Source organism: Artemia sp. Qi Xiang Cuo, chromosome 5 (assembly GCF_049724085.1).
Source record: "Artemia sp. Qi Xiang Cuo chromosome 5, ASM4972408v1, whole genome shotgun sequence".
NCBI lineage: Eukaryota > Metazoa > Arthropoda > Branchiopoda > Anostraca > Artemiidae > Artemia > Artemia sp. Qi Xiang Cuo.
Genome location: NC_142798.1, coordinates 6,272,704 through 6,292,219, shown reverse-complemented (window position 1 = coordinate 6,292,219; position 19,516 = coordinate 6,272,704). Strand labels below are relative to the sequence as shown.

General features: G+C 37.9%; 1 protein-coding gene across 1 annotated transcript; it reads right to left on the bottom strand.

Moving 5' to 3' along the window:
• Nucleotides 1-629: 629 nt before the first annotated feature.
• Nucleotides 630-17,658, bottom strand: LOC148951746 (uncharacterized). Its single transcript, XM_089088662.1, has 5 exons — nt 17,629-17,658; nt 13,813-13,935; nt 9,012-9,153; nt 2,892-3,047; nt 630-1,033 (listed from the first exon to the last, which is right to left on the bottom strand). Exons 1-5 carry the CDS (start codon nt 17,656-17,658, stop codon nt 630-632), a joined length of 855 nt encoding a protein of 284 aa, XP_088944788.1.
• Nucleotides 17,659-19,516: the final 1,858 nt, after the last annotated feature.

The following is a 19,516-nucleotide window of genomic DNA, read 5'->3' as shown; positions in this document are numbered from 1 at the left end:
AGTATCTGATGGAGTTTTCGTGTATCGTTCCGTGATGCGGCTCTTTCCATATCAATGGCAACATTAGATCAGTAGGCTTTTTTGTCAGCTCTTGCTGATTTGTGGCATTCTTGTCATAGCACTTTGTACGTGGGGGACTTCTTGTTGGTTATTTCTTTTTTCTTGGCAGAGGGTTTGATTGTCTTTTCCGAGATCCATTTCTTGGTTTTACGCTTGACAAACCCAAGTATGTTTGCGGCAGCTTCATTGATGTGGTCCTTGAATTTGCTCCATTTCTTCTCAATCTTTATCTTAGGGCACTGATCAGTCGGGATTGCCTCCTCGGCATGATCTTGAAGGACACAGAAGCGTTTTGAGAGTTCAAGGACAAATGCTCCTCGGTACTCATCTACTTTCAGCTTCGACACGTCTATTTTCTGGTTCGGCATAGTAGTCTTCCTTAAGCTAAGTCTGTACTTTAGCCTTGTCTTCAGCAAGAAGTGGTCAGATCCATTTTTCGATCCCGTGTAAGCACCTCTGTGCACTCTCGAGTCCAACACCATGGATTTTCATCGTTGGGATACAAGTAGATAATCTATTCGGGCCTTTACTCTTCCATTATGGGATTCCCAAGTATACGTATAACACGGCTAGTGCCTAAGCCAGGTGTTAGGCACAGCGAGATTGTTCTGCATTGCAAACAGCAAAAGCCTGTTTCCATTTGTGCACCTGTCTCCATGGCCGTGCTTGCCGATCACATGTTCCGAGTTATTCAGCTTTCCACCGATTCTGGCATTGAAGTCGTCTCCAATTAGGAGGATATCTTTCCGGGGAATCTTATCAATGACTGTCTGCAGGTCACTGTAAAACTGATCTTTTTGCTGTAGAGTGGCATATCTTATTGGGGCGTAAACGCTAAGGACAGTCAGATTGTTCGTGCGACCTTTAATTCTTGCCCGTACGATTCTCTCAGATACAGGCTCATATTCGATGAGCCCAGTAGCTGCTTTGGCAAAATAAAATTGGACGGTTCGAGTTGTAGCTTTATATGAAACTTTAAATTGGGAGGCAACCAGTGAGGTATATTAAATATCTCATGATTTAGTATACCAACTAAATGTAAATCTTTAGGTGTCGCATCCCTAAGAATATTGGTAGTATAAGTGTCTATTTTACATTCATATCCAATAGCCATACCTCTCAAAAGCTTAAAACATATTGGAGTCATCAACATGAATGGTATATAACTTGCATAAATCGAAAGATTATTGCTCGTGCTCACCAATGTTCCATCTATGTAGACACTTATTTGTCTAAATAAGATGTGCAGTGCACAATTTTCATAGGATAACCGCTCATATGCACTTGGTTTTTCACTGTTATATTTTCAACAATGAAATGTGAATATTAAATTTTAAAGTCAAATCTATGAAATAATCTTCACTGGAATAAATTTGAAAATGGACGCTTTCAGATAGCAGTTGTTGCGGATACCAATGTTCATAATAACCATGTTGCACACTGACATCTACACTTTGTGCATTGAAAAGACTTAGAGATGATTTGACTGAAGGATGAGACTCTTTATGTGGTAGATATGCCATTTCTACGAAAAAAATCCTTTTCTACAATTTTTAGTTTCTTTTTTGATGCTTTACGATTCCGGGCTGGGTTGACACTGATGAGTGATAAGGTCTTTCGCGCCCTCCAAACCGTTTCCGCTTTGTCGCAATTGAAATTGCTAGCCAAGGGATCTCGCACTGGACCTCAGATTTTGTGGAATACTTTCTTTAAAATCCTTCCCAGAGCCTCAATCATGTAGTATAGAGGACGCAAAATCCACAGCAACCAGTGCAATATATTTTTGAACCAGGGGTAGTGCAAAGCAAAACAGCTTAGCAAACCAATTGCCGAGACCATAAACAGACATTGACGAAAGACCCCTGTCATAATCTATTTCTTGATCCAATTGTAGTTGTCCAAGAGTAGCAGCATATCAATAAATATTAGGACATACAAAATAAGTCTTATTAACCATCTCACTGAATGGGTCGAAAATGACATGTAAAAACAGCCATAACTTTTGTTATTGCTAGAGGATCACCCAATTCGCATCTTAATGTTAACTCACAGGGCTCTAAATATGAAGTGTTGACTGGAATGTATTGAAGACGCCTTATATTGTAGTGATGAATGTGTTCACTAGAGGTTTTTTATTCGAGAACACGTAGTAGAGGGTCATTGGTATTACAGACTCTTAATCTGTCGACAAAGGACGCGTAAAGAAACATACATCTATTCGAGGAGAAGGCGGAGCGCTTCCAGCCCTTGCCACTAGCGCTTTCAGCCCTTTTACCATTGATTATACTATGTTTAAATACAAGAGCATACCTCAGATTGTTGTTGGGAATAACATTTTAATTGTCAATTGGTGAACTAATAGATCTTGCCCTGTTCCATTGATTAGTTGAATTGAAAGGCTCCACTTTAACGAGCGGAAACTCTTCTATTAATAGCAGGACACAAAACTTTCATACTACCAAACTCCTTGTATGGTAAGGTCATGAAGAGATATTCATATTAATTCATATTTTCTATCTGTTGATCGCTAACGAGTGGCCAATCATGTGGTCTAATTTTTATATCATATGTACGATCCTTTCTGAGGGTATAATATGTATTTTGAGAATACAATATACAAGAGCAACTTCATACCTTCCCTAAAATTCAATGGCAGGGGAGAGCTTTGTCCAAAAATTACTCGTTTTGTTCAAATCACCATAAAGAGGGTCAGAATAATTGGATATGAATGTCACATAAAAATCATTAAACATTATGAATGTCTTCAGCGGCTATCCACGAATCAAAATTAGAGTTGTATCCTAACCAGCGAAAAAGCAAATGTCGCATACCCTTATGAGTTCGAGTCTTCTTTACCTTTTCAATTTGATAGATTTCACTGTTTCCAGCTTTTTGTAATTCATAATCATAAAAACCACCAAGAATCCCATAGTCTTTCATATCACGAAGACGATACGTTATAGGGTTAGTGTCCAAGACGTTTGACTCTTTAAAAAGTTCAGTAGACCACAATTAATTCCTCTTTTCAAAAATATTTCTTGTTCGATTGATTCGAACAGTATCACCAATATCAAATGTTTTGCTTCCTCACCTTTTCATTAGAATATTGTTTAAGGAAAAGTTTATTATCACTACGATTAACTTTAAGAGGGCTAACATTGGACAAGGATTGATGAGGACGTTGATCATGCATCTAGTCCCCGATGCCGCGCTACGCCGAAATGACGGCGGCGAATTTGTGATTCAGTATCGGCGGCGGCGCGCCGCTAGGCGTGCCGAAATTTTTTTGGGGGGTGCGCCGCCGATTTTAGACCGGCGGCGCGCCACGGCGCCCCAATTTTTCTGATTAAAAATAATAATAAAAATTCCACTTCAACAAGCACATTCAACCTCGATTTTAGTAAGGATTTTTAAATGGTTGGCTAAAAACATCAAGAACAATACGGCAAAACAGGAATTTGTTGGGCCGGGCGGAAAATGTTTATGTTCACCGTCGATCAGACCAAGTAGAATTTTCATTTTTAGCCACTAGACCCAGGGAAACCTACGTTGTGTTTATGTTTAACATCGCATTGTTCTTATAAAATCCCGTGTTTAGTCATATCATTCTATTTAATGATTTGGGCTAATGTGTGTATAACTTTCAAGTCTTGAAGTTCAAACATCTCCTGTTCATCAAATACATACGAAAATGAAGTGAAAAAAAAACAAATAACAACATCGAAAAAACACTTTATACAAGTCAGATACCATGGCTTAACAACATCAACAATTTTAAATCAGCGGTTACATCACTTCAGTTACAATTGATGTAACAAAAGTGAGTTTGTTCACTCTGCCTGGAGCCATTGATCTTTTTGCAGTCACTATCAGTCCTGTCGTGCTAAAAAGGCGTTTATCTGGGGCACTTGTGGCCGGTACAGCCAGAACTTGACGAGCGTAAACTGCCATTCGCGGGATCTGTTACTAGTATTGGACCTTGGGGCCCCACAGAATGCCGCAAATGAGCTTCTTCTTTGTATCTGCTGAAATAAGTTGTTTAATAAGGGAGAACAAACCTGCACCTTCACCATAGGGCTCCTGCACCTTACACTACAGGAGGAACTAAACTGCACCTTTACCCTCTTTTCTTGTCAACACGGAATAACCCTCCGAAATTCTTTTCTGAAAGAAGTGGTCAAGTTATAACGTTTCAAGTCAAAGTTTAAGGCTATTTCAACTTCAGTAGGCTCTGCTAACTGTGCAAAAAAAAAGTAATTCATTTCTACAGATATATTTCTATACTAGCTCTAGATAATCTACCAAGCGGGAAACTACCGCAAATCAGCATCGATAAATAAATGAAACCCAAAACGAACAAAAATAACAATTAATAACTGAGTCAAACTCAAAACGAGCAGAAATTAACATAAGTTGGGCTCAAAACCCCTATGCCTTCCCATGGCCAGAACATAATTTTCACTTTACCGAAAAAATATAAATGTTTTTACTTTTATAACTTTAATAAATCAAATAGTATTAACATTTTGATTACTAAATATCAGTATATGTATATTAAACTGACAATGCATATCCATTTGTATTTTTTTCAGTAAAGTACAAATTTTGTTCTGGCCTTTGGAAAGCATAGGGATTTTGAGCCTAACTTATATTAATTTCTGCTCGTTTTGAGTTTGACTCGGTTATTTATTGTAATGTCTGTTCGTTTCGGGTTTCATTTATTTATCGATGCTGATTTGTGGTAGTTTCATGCTTGGAAGATTATTTGATTTTAATTTTGCTCATTTTTTGTTTAATGGAGTTCTATACTTTTCTTTCAAAAAACTTATTTTTTGGAAAAAGTTTTTTTTAATTAATTTCTGATCGTTTTAAATTGACATAGTCTTTTCAGGGAAAAAGAAAATAATACTTTAAATCTTTTCGTTTTTTTAAGAATTTATAGTTTGGCCTACTATTTGTATGCTGGAAAAAAATTTTCAGCAAAATTAACAACATAGACCCTTTTAAAAATCTGGACACATATAGCAGTGTTTAATTTAGTTTCATACCTCCTCTAGTTGACCTGAAATGGAAAACATGATAACATTCGCAAAAAAATTTGTTTAATTTCTTTGATAGCCTGGATACACTTACGCTATTTTGATTTGGTCAAATTTTAAGAGCAGAAGAAGCCCTGAAAGTTTGAACATAATACCCTCAGTTGTACTTGGGATACTGCTGAGATGCTTAATTCAAATACATTCTTAGACCACACTGGATATACATGACAAACGAAACTCAGAGAAGAGAGAAAGTAACAAAATGAAAAATAAAAATCAAAAACGGTTAAAAAACGAGGAATTTTTCAGCAAGCGAACAATTAAGATTACAAAATATAAGCAAATATTTCTACAAGGACCTCCACCAAGTCGTCCTCAGTGCTAAAACAAAAACAAAAAAGAGAAGAAAAAAAAAAACGAGAATCTAACCTTTCGAAGTTTCCTGTACAAAGACAGAATAGACACTGAATAAAAAACCAGGCAGGAATCAATGAAAATGAAATATACCAAGATGATTGTGTAAGGATCTTTCGTCTTGCATTAATTTTGGTAAGACGAAAGATCCTTACACAATCATCTTGGTAAATTTCATTTTCATTGATTCCTGCCTGGTTTTTTATTCAGTGTCTATTCTGTCTTTGTACAGGAAACTTCGAAAGGTTAGATTCTCGTTTTTTTTTTGTTTAGCACTGAGGACGACTTGGCGGAGGTCCTTGTCGAAATATTTGCTTATATTTTGTCTTCTTCATGGTTCGCTGGCTGACAAAATCCTCGTTTTTTCACCCTTTTTGATTTTATTTATCATTTTGTTACTTTCTCTCTTCTCTGAGTTTCGTTTGAGATGCTTTATTGGGAAGTAGCATAAATACAGTGCATTTTGATTTAATCTTAAGGCAACATTTACTTTTTAAACATAATGGCAAATGGGAGGGTGGGCGTTGGAGGTGGATTAGTTGCCCTTCAATCACTTTCGACTATTAAAAAGGGCATCAGTCCTTTCTATTTTCAATCGAATGAGCTCTTTTCGAAGTTCCTACGACAACTCCTTCGATACGAAGTACCCTGGTCTAAACAACAACAACAAAAAAATGATAAATTATACCCACATCGATCTCTACTATAAAAATGTCAAGCCTTCCAAACACTTTCGACTATTAAAAAGGGCACTAGGCTTTTCGATTTCCAAACGAATGATCACTTTTTGAGTTTCTATGACAACGCTTTCTATAAACACCGTATATGCCCCCAGGGCAAAAATTACAACCCTTACCCTAAGGGCTGTGAGGGTGGTTGTCATCCTCTAAGATCTAATTTCCAGAACTTTCAACTACATTAAACAAAATGGCTATCTCAAAATTTTTATTGGATGTGTTTCGGGAAATGGTGGGCGTGGAAGGGGTGTTAGTTGCCTTCCAATTACTTTCGACTATTGAAAAGGGCACAAGCCACTCCAATCTCTAATTGAATGAGCCCTTTTGAAGTTTCTACAACAACTTCTTCGATATGAAGTGCCCTGGTCTAAAGGAAAAAATAATAAATAATACATTGTGCCAACATCGTTCTTATATACCCCTAGGGCTTAACTACAAAACCCTTGCCCTAAGGGTTGTGGGGGAGTAACCTCCTCAAAAAACATATTTTCTCTCTGGAAATCAGTTACTCTGAACAAAATGGCTATCTTAAAATTTTGATTGGATGTGTTTGGGGAAAAGTTGGGCGTGGAAGGGGTGTTAGGTGCCTTCCAATCACTTTCGACTATTAAAAAGGGCACTAGCTATTCCAATTTCTAATCGAATCAGCCATTTTTGAAGTTTCTACGACCACTCCTTCGATGCGAATTGCCCTGGTATGGAAAAAAACATAAATAAGTAATACATTGTGCCAACATTGTTCTTTACTTAGACAGATCGATTGCGCTGCCTATGATAACATCCGGAATTGCCTAATCCTCTTTTACCTACCTCTTTTCATCCGAAAAATAAAAAAGAAAAATGAACAGAATTTTAAAGTGGAAGGTAGAATTTTTGTTTCAAGAAAAATTTCTTCTCCTCCTTCCTACAAACCGATATACATGGCGAGCCCATTTATTCTTAAGAAACAGATTAGCCGGGATGACGGTTGAAGCCTGAAGGTCGATATCGATAACCAAAAAAGAGAGAGAAAAAACAAAAAAAAGGAGGCGGATTAGTTACGCCGCCGCCGATAGAAACAGCGGCGGCGTCAGCGCGCTGATGCAAGCTCGGCGGCGCGCTGCCGTTTTTTTTTCGGAAGCGTGCCGCCAACTTTTCGGCTTGGCTTCGGGGTCTACATGCATCAGCAGGATTCAATCTAAATCTTGAATTTATGCAGCAATATTTTTCAATGTGTAATATCTTAAAAATAAATGTCGAGTACTTCTTTTCAAACGTTCAGCCAATGCCGACTTTATAGGACTATGAATATGACAGAGCGTTGTATTATATTTCAGTAATATATTTTTACATATGCATTAACAAATTCTCTTCCGTGATCTGTTTGAATTTTTCTTTATAAATCTTGTTCAAAAATACTTTCAAAGGCTTTAGCAACTTCATTGCCTCTCTTTGACTGGAATAAAACTCCATATGCACAGAGACTATAAACACTAATTGCAAGTAAAATACGCTTGTACGGTCTATTATGAAGTCTTTGGGTAGCGTCTAGAGTCAAGAGATCCGCCTGTAATATATGCAGAGGGTAAAAGACTTTAGTTTTTTGATAGTTAGGACTTCTAGTCCCATTATTTCGATGAAGAGTGTAACTGGGTTCCTTTTAAAAATGCTCTGTTGCTAACTTCATTTTAATTCCAGTGACTTGAGCAGGTGTAGTGGGAGAACTTAAACTTCCCGCTTCTCCAATATTTTCATATACCCGTTTCAAAACTTGATCCATTTTGAACGTAATCATGGTGCCAAGCACCCGCTACCCCTTTGCGTACTAAATGTGTTGGAAAGACGTGTTCTTTTAATAACTTTACCAGGCCAACTTGGCGTGCTATCCAATGAAATATCTTCAAATTCTCTTAATCGTTTTAAAACATGTTTATTCCCAATAAGACTTTTGAGAAAATTTGACGACTTTAAAAATGTATGTAAATGACTCTCAAAAGATTCAAGTCTTTTACGGTTTGCAATCAAATCTGATAACAAATCAATTAAATTCTAGCTGTTGCCCTGGATTATAACTTCATTCTTTTTCTTGTAAGTTTTTCTATTTTCAGCGAGATAAGTCAAAAGTCTTTTACTTTGCTTACGATAGGATGGGGGCAACATGTCTACCACACTTGTTAGTAAATCTTTTCTTTTTCCGGCTTTTTCAAAGTTTCAAAACTTTTAATACTTTCACAAGGTTGATCAAGGGCATTTACTTTTACCGCTTTTTCACGGTAGGGTTTATGTTTGTTGACACGTCGAAAGACATCTTGAAGCAAAATTAATTTTCATCATCGGTAATTGTTTCATTGTTAATAAATTTATCTTCAAAGTGTTCTTTTGGTGAAAGAGCAAGTTCAATTGGCGTCAATTTGTAGGGCTTAGCCATATCTAGAGAAAAATGTTCACAAGTCCAGTGATTATCGGCAGTAAGAATGGAAAAAAACTACGACCCGCTTGTTCAAGGCGTCTTCTTTTACTATTTCCTTTCGTTTTGCTGACTAGGGCACGTACAAGTGAACGATGTCGCTTTTTCTGTTGTCAAAGGCCTTCTAACAGCTGGACACTACCTTCCGTATAATTTAAACAAATTTCCGATAAGAAATTAATAAATTCATTTTCAATACCATGTTTGAGTATAGCTTTCCTAAATTGCAACTTTGAATTATCTAGGACGGAAAACAAATATTTCTTTCCATGCAGCTTTTTCCGCGTGGTGCTCGCAACTAATGACCTTTCTTACTATTCACGGGTAGATATACAGTAATTTCATCATCAAAAATATCAGTGACTAGACGCAACTCTTCGGGTGTGTTTTGATTCTTGTCCAATAAAATGTATTCGTAAAGCTTATAGTTATCAGAGAATTTGAATTGCGTACAACTCTAAAGATGATATAGTGAGTAGAATCCAAAGTAAGTGATCTCATACATTTACTCTCATTAAAAAGACTATGGAGAGCAAAAGTTACGGACATTTTTTCATGATATGACCAGACAGTGAAAAATGTAGCATTTTTGAGACCATTCTTCAATAAAATTTAGATAAATGTCAATAATAAACCACGAGTTTGGCATAATGCTTTTAAACACTTCAAGTCCTCGTATGAATTTTAGGTTTGGTGTAATATTCTTTATTTTGTCATAGGACTCTTGCCATAAACTATACCAATTATAGATATTTTTCAGATTCTATAAAAAACATTTTATCACAATTGTGAATTTTCTTCAGTAATAGTGTTGTCTTGCCAGACATTGACGGTCCGAAAGAAATGATCTGAATGGTCTTATATTGATACATACTCCTCCAATGTCGAAATACAACTAAACTAACCTAACCTCAATCTGTTGAATAAATACTCAAAAATAGAATACAAGGTTTCTTTAATTCAAAAATAAATACACCAAAAATAAACACTTGAAAATATTTATAATGGCAGTTGAACATGTCACTGGGAGCGCTCGAGCGCTCCTCCACAGGATGTTGCAGCCAGCAGACAGAAATGTCACGGCAGCTACTACGACGGCTGGTGACGAGGCCGGGGCATTAAGAAAAACCATAAAATATATAAATAAAGACTTTAAAATTAATTTTTATACAATGAAAAATATAAAATATATAAATAAATAAAAACACTTTAAAATTACCGCTTTGAGCAATGAAAAAATAAATATAAACCAATATATAAATGTAAAAACACTGAAAATTTACTAGACATAAAAACAGACAGTTCTGAGCTGTGGACAGAAAAATAGCCCCGCCTCCCCCTACTGACGGAAAAATGGCCCCCCTTCTCCCTTCCACCAACTATAGGACTTTCTCCAGACTGAGTTGTTTTCTGTATTTTACACAATTAACTCGATCTGACGTAAGGTAATGACCGTGTTGTAGTACCCTAGAACCGTCCACACGTACATAAGCTTTGTCCAATATGGTGGACATGGCATTTTTTTGAGTCGCTCTTGGGACTAAATTGTTTTCTATACAGTTTTTATAAACACTCATGTTGAAATTTTACTTTACATAGTGTGAAGGCACCCCCTTGCAGAATTGTTTGGTAACCACATTGTGTGTTTGCAAGCAGCACACCTTCTGACAAGGGAACATACCGTAAAATACCAAGTCGCTCCCCGTCTCAGATTTTGATTTGGAGCCTGGCGTTTCACTAGCTCCGGAGAAGCCGACTCGTCCCAGATGGTGTAATCAATTCGGGAGCTAATGTACTCACCATTTTCCAAATTTTCTAAGAAAATTATCAGTTTTAACTTTTAACAATAATGAATCTGTGTCCCCGAAATAAACTTGAACTTGCCCCTCACCCGGCCATTGGAATTTACACCCGTTGCAATCAACTTTTCAGTTTCCAAAATGACACAGCCAGTGGCAATGTTTTATTTAATACTACATTTCTTTTTTACCTATGTTAAAGAACCATATTGAAGTCTGTGATCGTGAACGATTTGAAGTTTGGATCTGCAAGGATTCGGGCACATTCTTTTGGGTAGGTTAGAACTTCACTACGACAGTGCACACTCTCGCACACTCTCTCCCATTTTACCAGAAGCCGAATTTAAATAAGTTTAAAGATATCGTTTTCGACCTTTGTTTTTGCTCCAGACCATTTCTTGACAAATGTGTCAACAAACGTCTTCATATAAGACTTTTGATCAAATTGGAAAGCTCTAAGAATCTTTGTGACCTTGGAACTTTTGGCAAGCATCCACCGCAAAAGAACGTAGTGTACAGCAATATCCCGTTTCGGTTCAAGGTCGGCAATAAACTTTTGTGTTCAGTGCATACCCTTGTTCTTTACCAATGATGAAATATAGGAACTCAAAGAGTCCCTAGGCACTGGTCTATGTATGCACGCGAAAACAAAGACTTTTACTGATTCATGAAGCTCCAAAGATATTTCACCATCAATTTCGAAAAACCATCCGTTTTGTCCATTCTCCTCAACAGTGTAAATGTTTGGGAAATTTGGAGCAGAAGGATTGTCAAGCCACTGGGAATTCCCCCACGTCAAATAAAAGTGAGACATTGCCGACGGATAAAGGAAATTCATATCCAAGAAAACGGCGTTCCACTTTTCACCGGTGTGTTGTCCATTTCGGTCGGTTTCAAGGATGTGATCTTGTGGAAAAAATCCCCTTCCCATATGGATCTCTCTACAAATAAGTGATGATCCACGTTGGCGATCAGACCTATTTCTGCTCCAATAATTTTAAGAATTAAATTCATCACCAGATCAGGAATTGGAAAAAAATACCTTATATCCAACCCAAACTCCTCATAAATTTTATCCGTGTTTTTGCAAACAATATCCAACAACGTTTATACATCACTAGCCAGGTACATTTTACAATAATCCCAACCATTTTTACACCCACCCTTAGCCCAAACTCGCCTCTTGCCTCCCAACCACTTAAACCTAGCCACTTGGTAAATTCATAATCGGCAGCGGTATATTGACGATCGTGAAGTGAATAATAAAACTCTGTGATGGGTGGTAATTTTTCCTCACTTAGAGTCAAGCCAGAGCTGTAGTACTCGTAAGGGAATATGCCCTTACACGTTAATAAATCATACATTTCAACATCTGGAAAGTGCTGTTTGAGGTGGAGGAAATTAATAAAATCGTTTGTTTTTTGTACGTGAATGAGTTGACTTAGGGCTTTGCGGAAGACGCTATATCCATGTAAGAAACGTATTTTATTCAAGCACGTATTACCATTATCAATTATTTTCCTTTTAAAGTCTGAAACTAGCAACTTTTCAGATGATATAGGTATGATGTTATACGAAAAAGAATCATCTACCCATGTGCAACCTACAACTTCACCTTTCTACAAACGTGCCAATGCTGGTAATATGAATTTCAAATCGTAGTTGAAATTGTGCATGTAAGCCGGTAGATAGTATTGTTGCCTAACATTTACATTACACGATTTATGTGCAACCCCCCGAAAGGTACTCCCTCCGCATTATATTTCTTGTCACAAATGATCATGGTCATGGACTCTCTTATTCTGAATACCCTCAACAATTTGTTATATTGCAACCCAGCATATATCATTTTTTTAATAGCCAACTCGTCTTCTGGTGTTAAAGTAATTTGATAATGTGTGTTGCGCAGCCGTGAAATTGCCTTATTAGCTGTTTTAATAAGTGCAAGCTTAGCTGTGTCTACACAATCTTCCCCATCCAATGTCTTAATTGCATCTACCAATTGCATTGTATTACTAGAGTCTCTTCGCGCATTGGCAAAAGAGACTGCAATGGCTTCGTGTTCCTTAGAACGATTCAAATTTGATGGATCGTACACATCCATGAGTGGAGCTTCAATGTCAAATGTCACCTTGTCGGTATGCAGGCGCGTGTTCTGAAAACTTTTGAACCGCAAGATGGCATTGTCCCCCTAAACCGTCTCTATGGACTAGTATCCACGATACCTGTAGCGTTTGAAATTATTTTCAATTTTAATTCACTACGGAATCTTGTCAAATATATTGTACCGTAATAGCAGGTCACCTGTTTCCACGCTTTACCCTCACTTAAAACCCGACTAAGATTTGTAATGGAAAAGAAATGTCTGATTGAATCAGGCTCTTTGGCAGGCTTGTAAAGTAGCCATACCTAGTGTTTCACTGATTCAATGGACGGAGCCCTTATAGAATATAATACCCCTTTTATACTACTGAGCTCCCCCTCTTCATAATCTTCATCAAACTGAAACACTGTAACCCCAACAAGTGTTCATTGCCCTCTCAAAAATATCAATCTCCTTTAGTGTCACAGGATAGTGTCCCATTAAACAATTAAAATCAAATTTAGGAAATTCTGCCCCCTCCTCGCTCCCATTAACTGCCAAACCGTCCAAATGCGTTTTACTAGCGTCATCTCTCTGATGTTTTGCCCCACAACAAGGACTAAATATTTGAATCTTTCCTAGCCCGTATCGAAAGAGAATCTTTCTACACCTCTACACCCCATTAAATCTGCAATATATCTTGCAACCTTCTGACCTCTTAAAAAAATTCTTTTTTAAACTCAGTTATTAACTTCAATTTATTCAATAAATGAAACTCCCAACCCACTCCTGTTTTCATCATATCCCTCCCTCTTATTCTGAATTTCTCTTACCCAATCAGAAAAAAACACCCTCAGAATTGTGCAAGTCCGGATGAACCGTCTGCATCTTCGTTTGCATGTGATACGGGTGCAAATCACCCGTCCTTTTATTTAAAAAATTAAGTGAAATTGATGCTTAAATGGTGTCCCGCCCACCCATCTTCCGAATATGGTTTTCAAAAAGTGCCTAAATTTTGCAGACATAGGAGTGGAGTAGGTCAGTCAGATCCATATGTAGGTCAGTCAGTCGGACCACTTGTAAGGGAGTTGAATGGGCCCCCAAACTAAGCCCTATAAACATGAATATTACGCGACCTCAGTTGATGGTAGCTGGTACATCCATTCATAGTCCATATCAAGGCTGAGGCCCCGCAAAAACTGTCTAAATCAAACACGAGGGGAGCTATACTTACCGAACTCAACCCCACAGTCGAAGCACCGTTTCGTGTAATACTCTCCGGGGCTTCTTGCATGTCCGTAAGCGACTCAATATCCTCAAAGAGGGCATAGGTCCCTTGAGATGTTGGTATGTGAACCTAGAAGAATAATAAGGGTATATTAGCTCGCTGGAACACTTCGCCCAATGAAAAAGAGAATATTTAAGAGTGAGTATATACTATTAACTATAAATGTGATGCCCCTCAGGCCCTTCTTTGTATTATGAACATAGAAGGGCATTGTGACCCATACTACTCGCTGGAACGCTTGATCCTATAAAAAGGGAGTAAAATAGTTAAGAATGAGCTTGAAGGACTTCACTAGTACGTAATAACCTTAGAAGGGTACCGTGAACCCTTGGAACTGTAGACCCCCCCCCCACCACCACTACTGACCATATACGAAATGGCTCTCCAAGATCACACTTTTGGCTATAATTGCAACATACCTATAAAAAGGCTCTCCTTTGGATTTATTGAGAGTCCATAGATAGACCCCTTCATTAGGAGTTAAGAATATTAAAGCTTAAATTTCAGGTATTATAATGGTTTTTTAAAGTCTTGGAAAACTCACTGAGGTGGAATTGTCTCAAGTATATCATTGATCCATCGTGGCAATTCATAATTGGCGTCGTCGTCCTCTAATACTGCTTCTCCCCTAACGAACTTATTGTACATATCGTTAATTAATTAATCGAAATCGGTCTGAAAAAGAAACATAAAATTAGCAGTGCAAGGAATATTATAGTTACACTGAAAAAATTTTCCACACTAGGGCCTTGTCCTATTTATTTTGAAATGTAACAGCATAAATACTGGACCTTCAAAACCCGAAAACTCTTTTGGAACAAAAGCAAGTTCCAAACTCTGCCATCTGCCAAGAGCAAGTTCGAGAGGGGTGCCTGTAGTAAAATAAAACACTAGAGAAAATGCCGAAAGCTTGACGGAGGGCTTGCGTAGGCATCGCAGCTTGCACGGAAGGGCCTGTAGCTTGCGCCGAGAGTACGGGGGGTTTGGGCTTGCCTAGAAGAACGCGCATCATGTACTTGTAGGGTGGAGGCATTCTCGCCTTGCTTGCGGATCACAAATGGGCCTGCATTCCCCCTGCGGGGTTTTGGGGACGTCAAAGAGCCAGCATAGTCAATCACTGATTACCTCATAGGGATTACATCATTTGCCCTGGCCCTCTTGGCTGGTGGCGAGAGGGCTGGGAATTCCTAGAGAAGAAAATAAAGATTTAGTATATAAAATATTTTTTTATTGGACATAGTGCTTCCTTCTAGAAAGCATAGTTTTTCTTTATAAGACCCTCTTAAGCTATTAATCGTCTAGTTGGTGGATAAAATAGACCTGGTAGGCTCCCAGGACTGGTGTCTTCTCGTTACTAGAAACCCTCTACAATTTCTTGTCATTAAATCTTATATTAAAGCTAAGCTAAGGGAGCGCTAGAAAGGTACAGAATTCCAATATTAACGTGTTTACGGTGAAAAAGGGAATACTTTGTTCTGAACGAGTATTTTATTCTCCCTATAGAATGCAACAGTAAAGCTAGAAATATTTTTTATACGAGACCGTTTAAATGTATTACGAAAAAGAACAAATTTGATATTAATAAACAGAGAATAATAAAAAAAGGCCTGCACCCCCGTCTCTTTTCCCCCATTTTCAAGAAAACAAAGCATAGAATTTGCGAGAAATAGATGTTTTACCATTTTAGAAAAATCAAATGATTCAATATACAGTTTGCGAGATATAAACCCAGGCAACTGATCTAAGCTGATTTAACATGGATTATCTGTTCTCGGTAAGATTTATTGCGTTAATTTTGTTGACAAATGACCCTTTCCACACAGTTACACCCCTAGAAATAGCGGCCTTATTCAATAAAAAAAATACGTCTTCAGACCCGTCTCATCTCCCCCTTTTTCAAGAAAGCAAATAGTAGAACTTTAGAAAGCAAATAGTAGAAAGCAAATACTAGAACGACAAATAAAGGTTTTACCAATTTAGAAAAATCAAATGATTTAAAATGCAGCTTGCGAAATATAAACCAGGGCAACTAACCTAAGCTGATTGAAAATGGATCATCTGTTCTCGGTAAGAATTATTTCGTCAATTTTGTTCACAAGTGACCCTTTCCGCACAGTTTCACCCCTAAAAATAGCGGCCTTATTCAAAAGAGCTAGCGGCCCTATAAAAAGCGCTGCCTAAGTAAAGAACGATGTTGGCACAATGTATTGTTTTTGGTTTCTTTCTTTCTTTCTTTCTTTCTCTTAGACCAGAGCACTTCATATCGAAGGAGTTGTCGTAGAAACTTTCAAAAGGGCTCATTCGATTGAAATTTGAAGGACTTATGCCCTTTTTAAGAGCCTAAATTGATTGGAAGGCAACTAACACCCCTTCCATGCCCACCATTTCCCCAAACACATCCAATAAAAATTTTGAGATAGCCATTTTATTCAACATAGTTGAAAGATCTGGAAAATATGTCTTTGAGGATGACAACCCCCCACAGCCTTCAGGGCAAGGGCTGCAAGTTATGCCCTGGGTGCATATAAGGTTTTTATAGTAAGTGTTGTCGTAAAAACTTTAAAAAGGGCTCATTCGATTGGAAATTAAAATGTCTAGTTAGGCAACTAACCTAAGCTGATTGAAAAAGCATCATCTGTTCTCGGTAAGAATTATTTCGTCAATTTTGTTGACAAGTGACCCTTTCCACACAGTTTCACCCCTAAAAATAGCGGCCTTATTCAAAAGAGCTAGCGGCCCTATAAAAAGCGCTGCCTGAGTAAAGAACGATTTTGGCACAATGTATTGTTTTTGGTTTCTTTCTTTCTTTCTTTCTTTTAGACCAGAGCACTTTATATCGAAGGAGTTGTCGTAGAAATTTCGAAAAAGGCTCATTCGATTGAAATTTGAAGGAATTGTGCCCTTTTTAATAGCCTAAATTGATTGGAAGGCAACTAACACCCTTCCATGCCCACCATTTCCCCAAACACATCCAATAAAAATTTTGAGATAGCCATTTTATTCAACTTAGTTGAAGGGGCTGGAAATTAAGTCTTTGAAGATAACAACCCCCCCCCCCCCCAGAGGCCTCAGAGCAAGGGTTTTAAGTTATGCCCTGGGGGCATATAAGAATTTTATAGTAAGTGTTGCCGTAAAAACTTCAAAAAGGGCTCATTCGATTGGAAATTGAAAGGTCTAGTGCCCCTTTAATAGTTGAAAGTGATTGGAGGGCAATTAAACCCCCTATTACACACACCATTTCCCCAAAAACAAATGTGATTAAAATTCTGAGATATACATTTTGTTCAACTTAGTTGAAAGTTCTGGAAATTAGGTCTTTGAGGATGATAATCCCCTCAGAGCAAGGGTTGCAAGCTATGTCCTAGGGGCATATAAGGTATTTATACAAGGTTTTCGTAGAAACTTCAAAAAGGGTTCATTTGATTGGAAATGGAAAGGGTAAGTGCCCTTTTTAATAGTCGAAAGTGATAGGAGAGCAATTAACCCCCCTCTCACGCCAAACATTTCCCCGAACAAATCAAATCAAAATTTTGAGACAGCCATTTTGTTCAACGTAGTTGAAAGTTCCGGAAATTAAGGTCTTTGAGGATGACAACCCTCCCCCCGCAACCACCAGGGTGAAGGTTTTAAGTTATGCCCTGGGCCATATAAGGTTTTATAGAAATGTTTTGTCGTAGAAACTTCAAAAAGGGCTCATTCGATTGGAAGTTGAAAGGGCTAGTGCTCTTTTAAATAGTCAAAAGTGATTGGAGGGCAACTAACCTTTATTACGCCATCTATTTCCTCAAACATATCCAATTAAAATTTTGAGACATCCATTTTATTCAACGCAGTTGAAAGTTCTGGAAATTATGTCTTTGAAGATGAAAAACCCCCTTCACCCCTCAGGGTAAGGGTTGTAAACTATACCCTCGGGGCATATAAGGTTTTTATAGATAGCGTTGTTGTATAAGCTTCAAAAAGGGCTCATTCAATTGAAAATTGAAATGGATAGTGCCCGTTTTAAAGGTCAAAAGTGATTGAAGGGCAACTAGCCCCCCTATAACGCCCACAATTCCCCCAAACACATCCAATCAAAATTTTGAGATAGCCATTTGGTTAAACGTAGTTCAATGTTTTGGAAATTAGTTTTTGAAGGATGACAACCCCTTACCCTACGGCACTCAGCATAAGGGTTATTAGTTATGCCCTGGAGGCATATAAGGTTTTTATGCAAAGAGTTGTCGTAGGAACTTCAGAAAGCGATCATTCGATTGGCAATTGAAAGGGCCAGTACCCTTTATAATGGTCAAAAGTAATTGGAGGGCAACTAGCCCCCCTATCACGCCCACCATTTCCACAAAAACTTACAATCAAAATTCTGAGATAGCCCTTTTTTTCACGTAGTTGAAAATTCAGGAAATTTTGTCTTTGAAGGTGACAAACCCCGCACCCCTCAGGGCAAGGGTTGTAAGTTATGCATGGGTTATATAAGGTTTTATAGATAGTTTTGTCGTAGAAAATTCAAAAGGGGCTCATTCAATTGAAAATTTAAATGGCTAGTGCCCTTTTTAAAAGTCGAAAGTGATTGGAAAAACTCCCCCACCACCCTTAGGGCAAGGGTTTTAAGTTATGCCCTGGGGTCATATAAGGTTTTTATAGAAGGTGTTGTCGTAGAAACTTCAAAAATGGCTCATTCGATTGGAAATTAAAAGGGCTAGTGCCCTTTTTAAAAGTAGAAAGTGATTGGAGGCAACTAACCTCTTCTCATGCCCACCATTTCCCCAAAGACATCTAATAAAAATTTTTAGATAGCCATTTTGTTCAACGTAGTTGAAAATTCTGGTGTTGGGATACGCATAAAGTCAAAAAGTAATGTTGGGAGTGAAAAAGATGTGTACTCCAACTTAAAAAACCTGGTTTAGGAGGAATATTAAGAAAAGAACTTGTTCTGAAATGATATAATAAAGCCTTGTGAAAAGTAGTTTTTGGAGTTGGGATACACATGAAGTCGAAACGCAATGTTGGGAGTGAAAAAAAGATGTGTACGCCAACTTAAAAACAAAGGGGATTAAGAGGAATAATTGGCAGCGCGCTAGCGCTGCCTAAGTAAAGAACGATGTGGGCACAATGTGTTTTGTTTTTTTCAGTAAAAAGTGATTGGAGGGCAACTAGCCCCCCCCCCCCACGCCCTTCAATCCCCCAAACACCTCCAATAAAAATTTTGAGATAGCCATTTTGTTTAGCGTAGATGATTTCCAGATAGAAAAAATGTTTTTGAGGAGGACACTTCCTCAATACCCTTAGGGCAAGGGTTTTAAGTTATGCCCTAGGGGCATATAAGATTTTTACAGAAGGCGTTGTCGTAGAAACTTCAAAAAATGTTCATTCGATTGGACATTCAAAGGGCTATTGCCCTTTTTAATAGTTAAAAGTGATTGGATGGCAACTAGCCCCCCCCCCCCCCCACGCCCATCATTCCGCCAAACACATCCAATCAAAGTTTTTAGATAGCCATTTTGTTCAGGGTAGTTGATTTCCAGACAGAGAGTTTGTTTTTGAAGTGGACACTCCCACACAACCCTCGGAGCAAGGGTATTCAGTTATGCCCTGGGGGCATATAAGGTTTTTACAGAAGGCGTTGTCGTAGAAACTTCAAAAAATGCTCATT

Coding starts and splice junctions, on each gene's coding strand:
- LOC148951746 (XM_089088662.1), bottom strand. CDS start 17,658: ATGTTTGAGGAAATAGATGGCGTAATAAAG. Junction 13,936..17,628: donor AAATAGATGGCGTAATAAAG/GTTAGTTGCCCT, acceptor TTATTCTTCTAG/GTTCACATACCAACATCTCA. Junction 1,034..2,891: donor GAAGACTCGAACTCATAAGG/GTATGCGACATT, acceptor CCCAATTTAAAG/TTTCATATAAAGCTACAACT.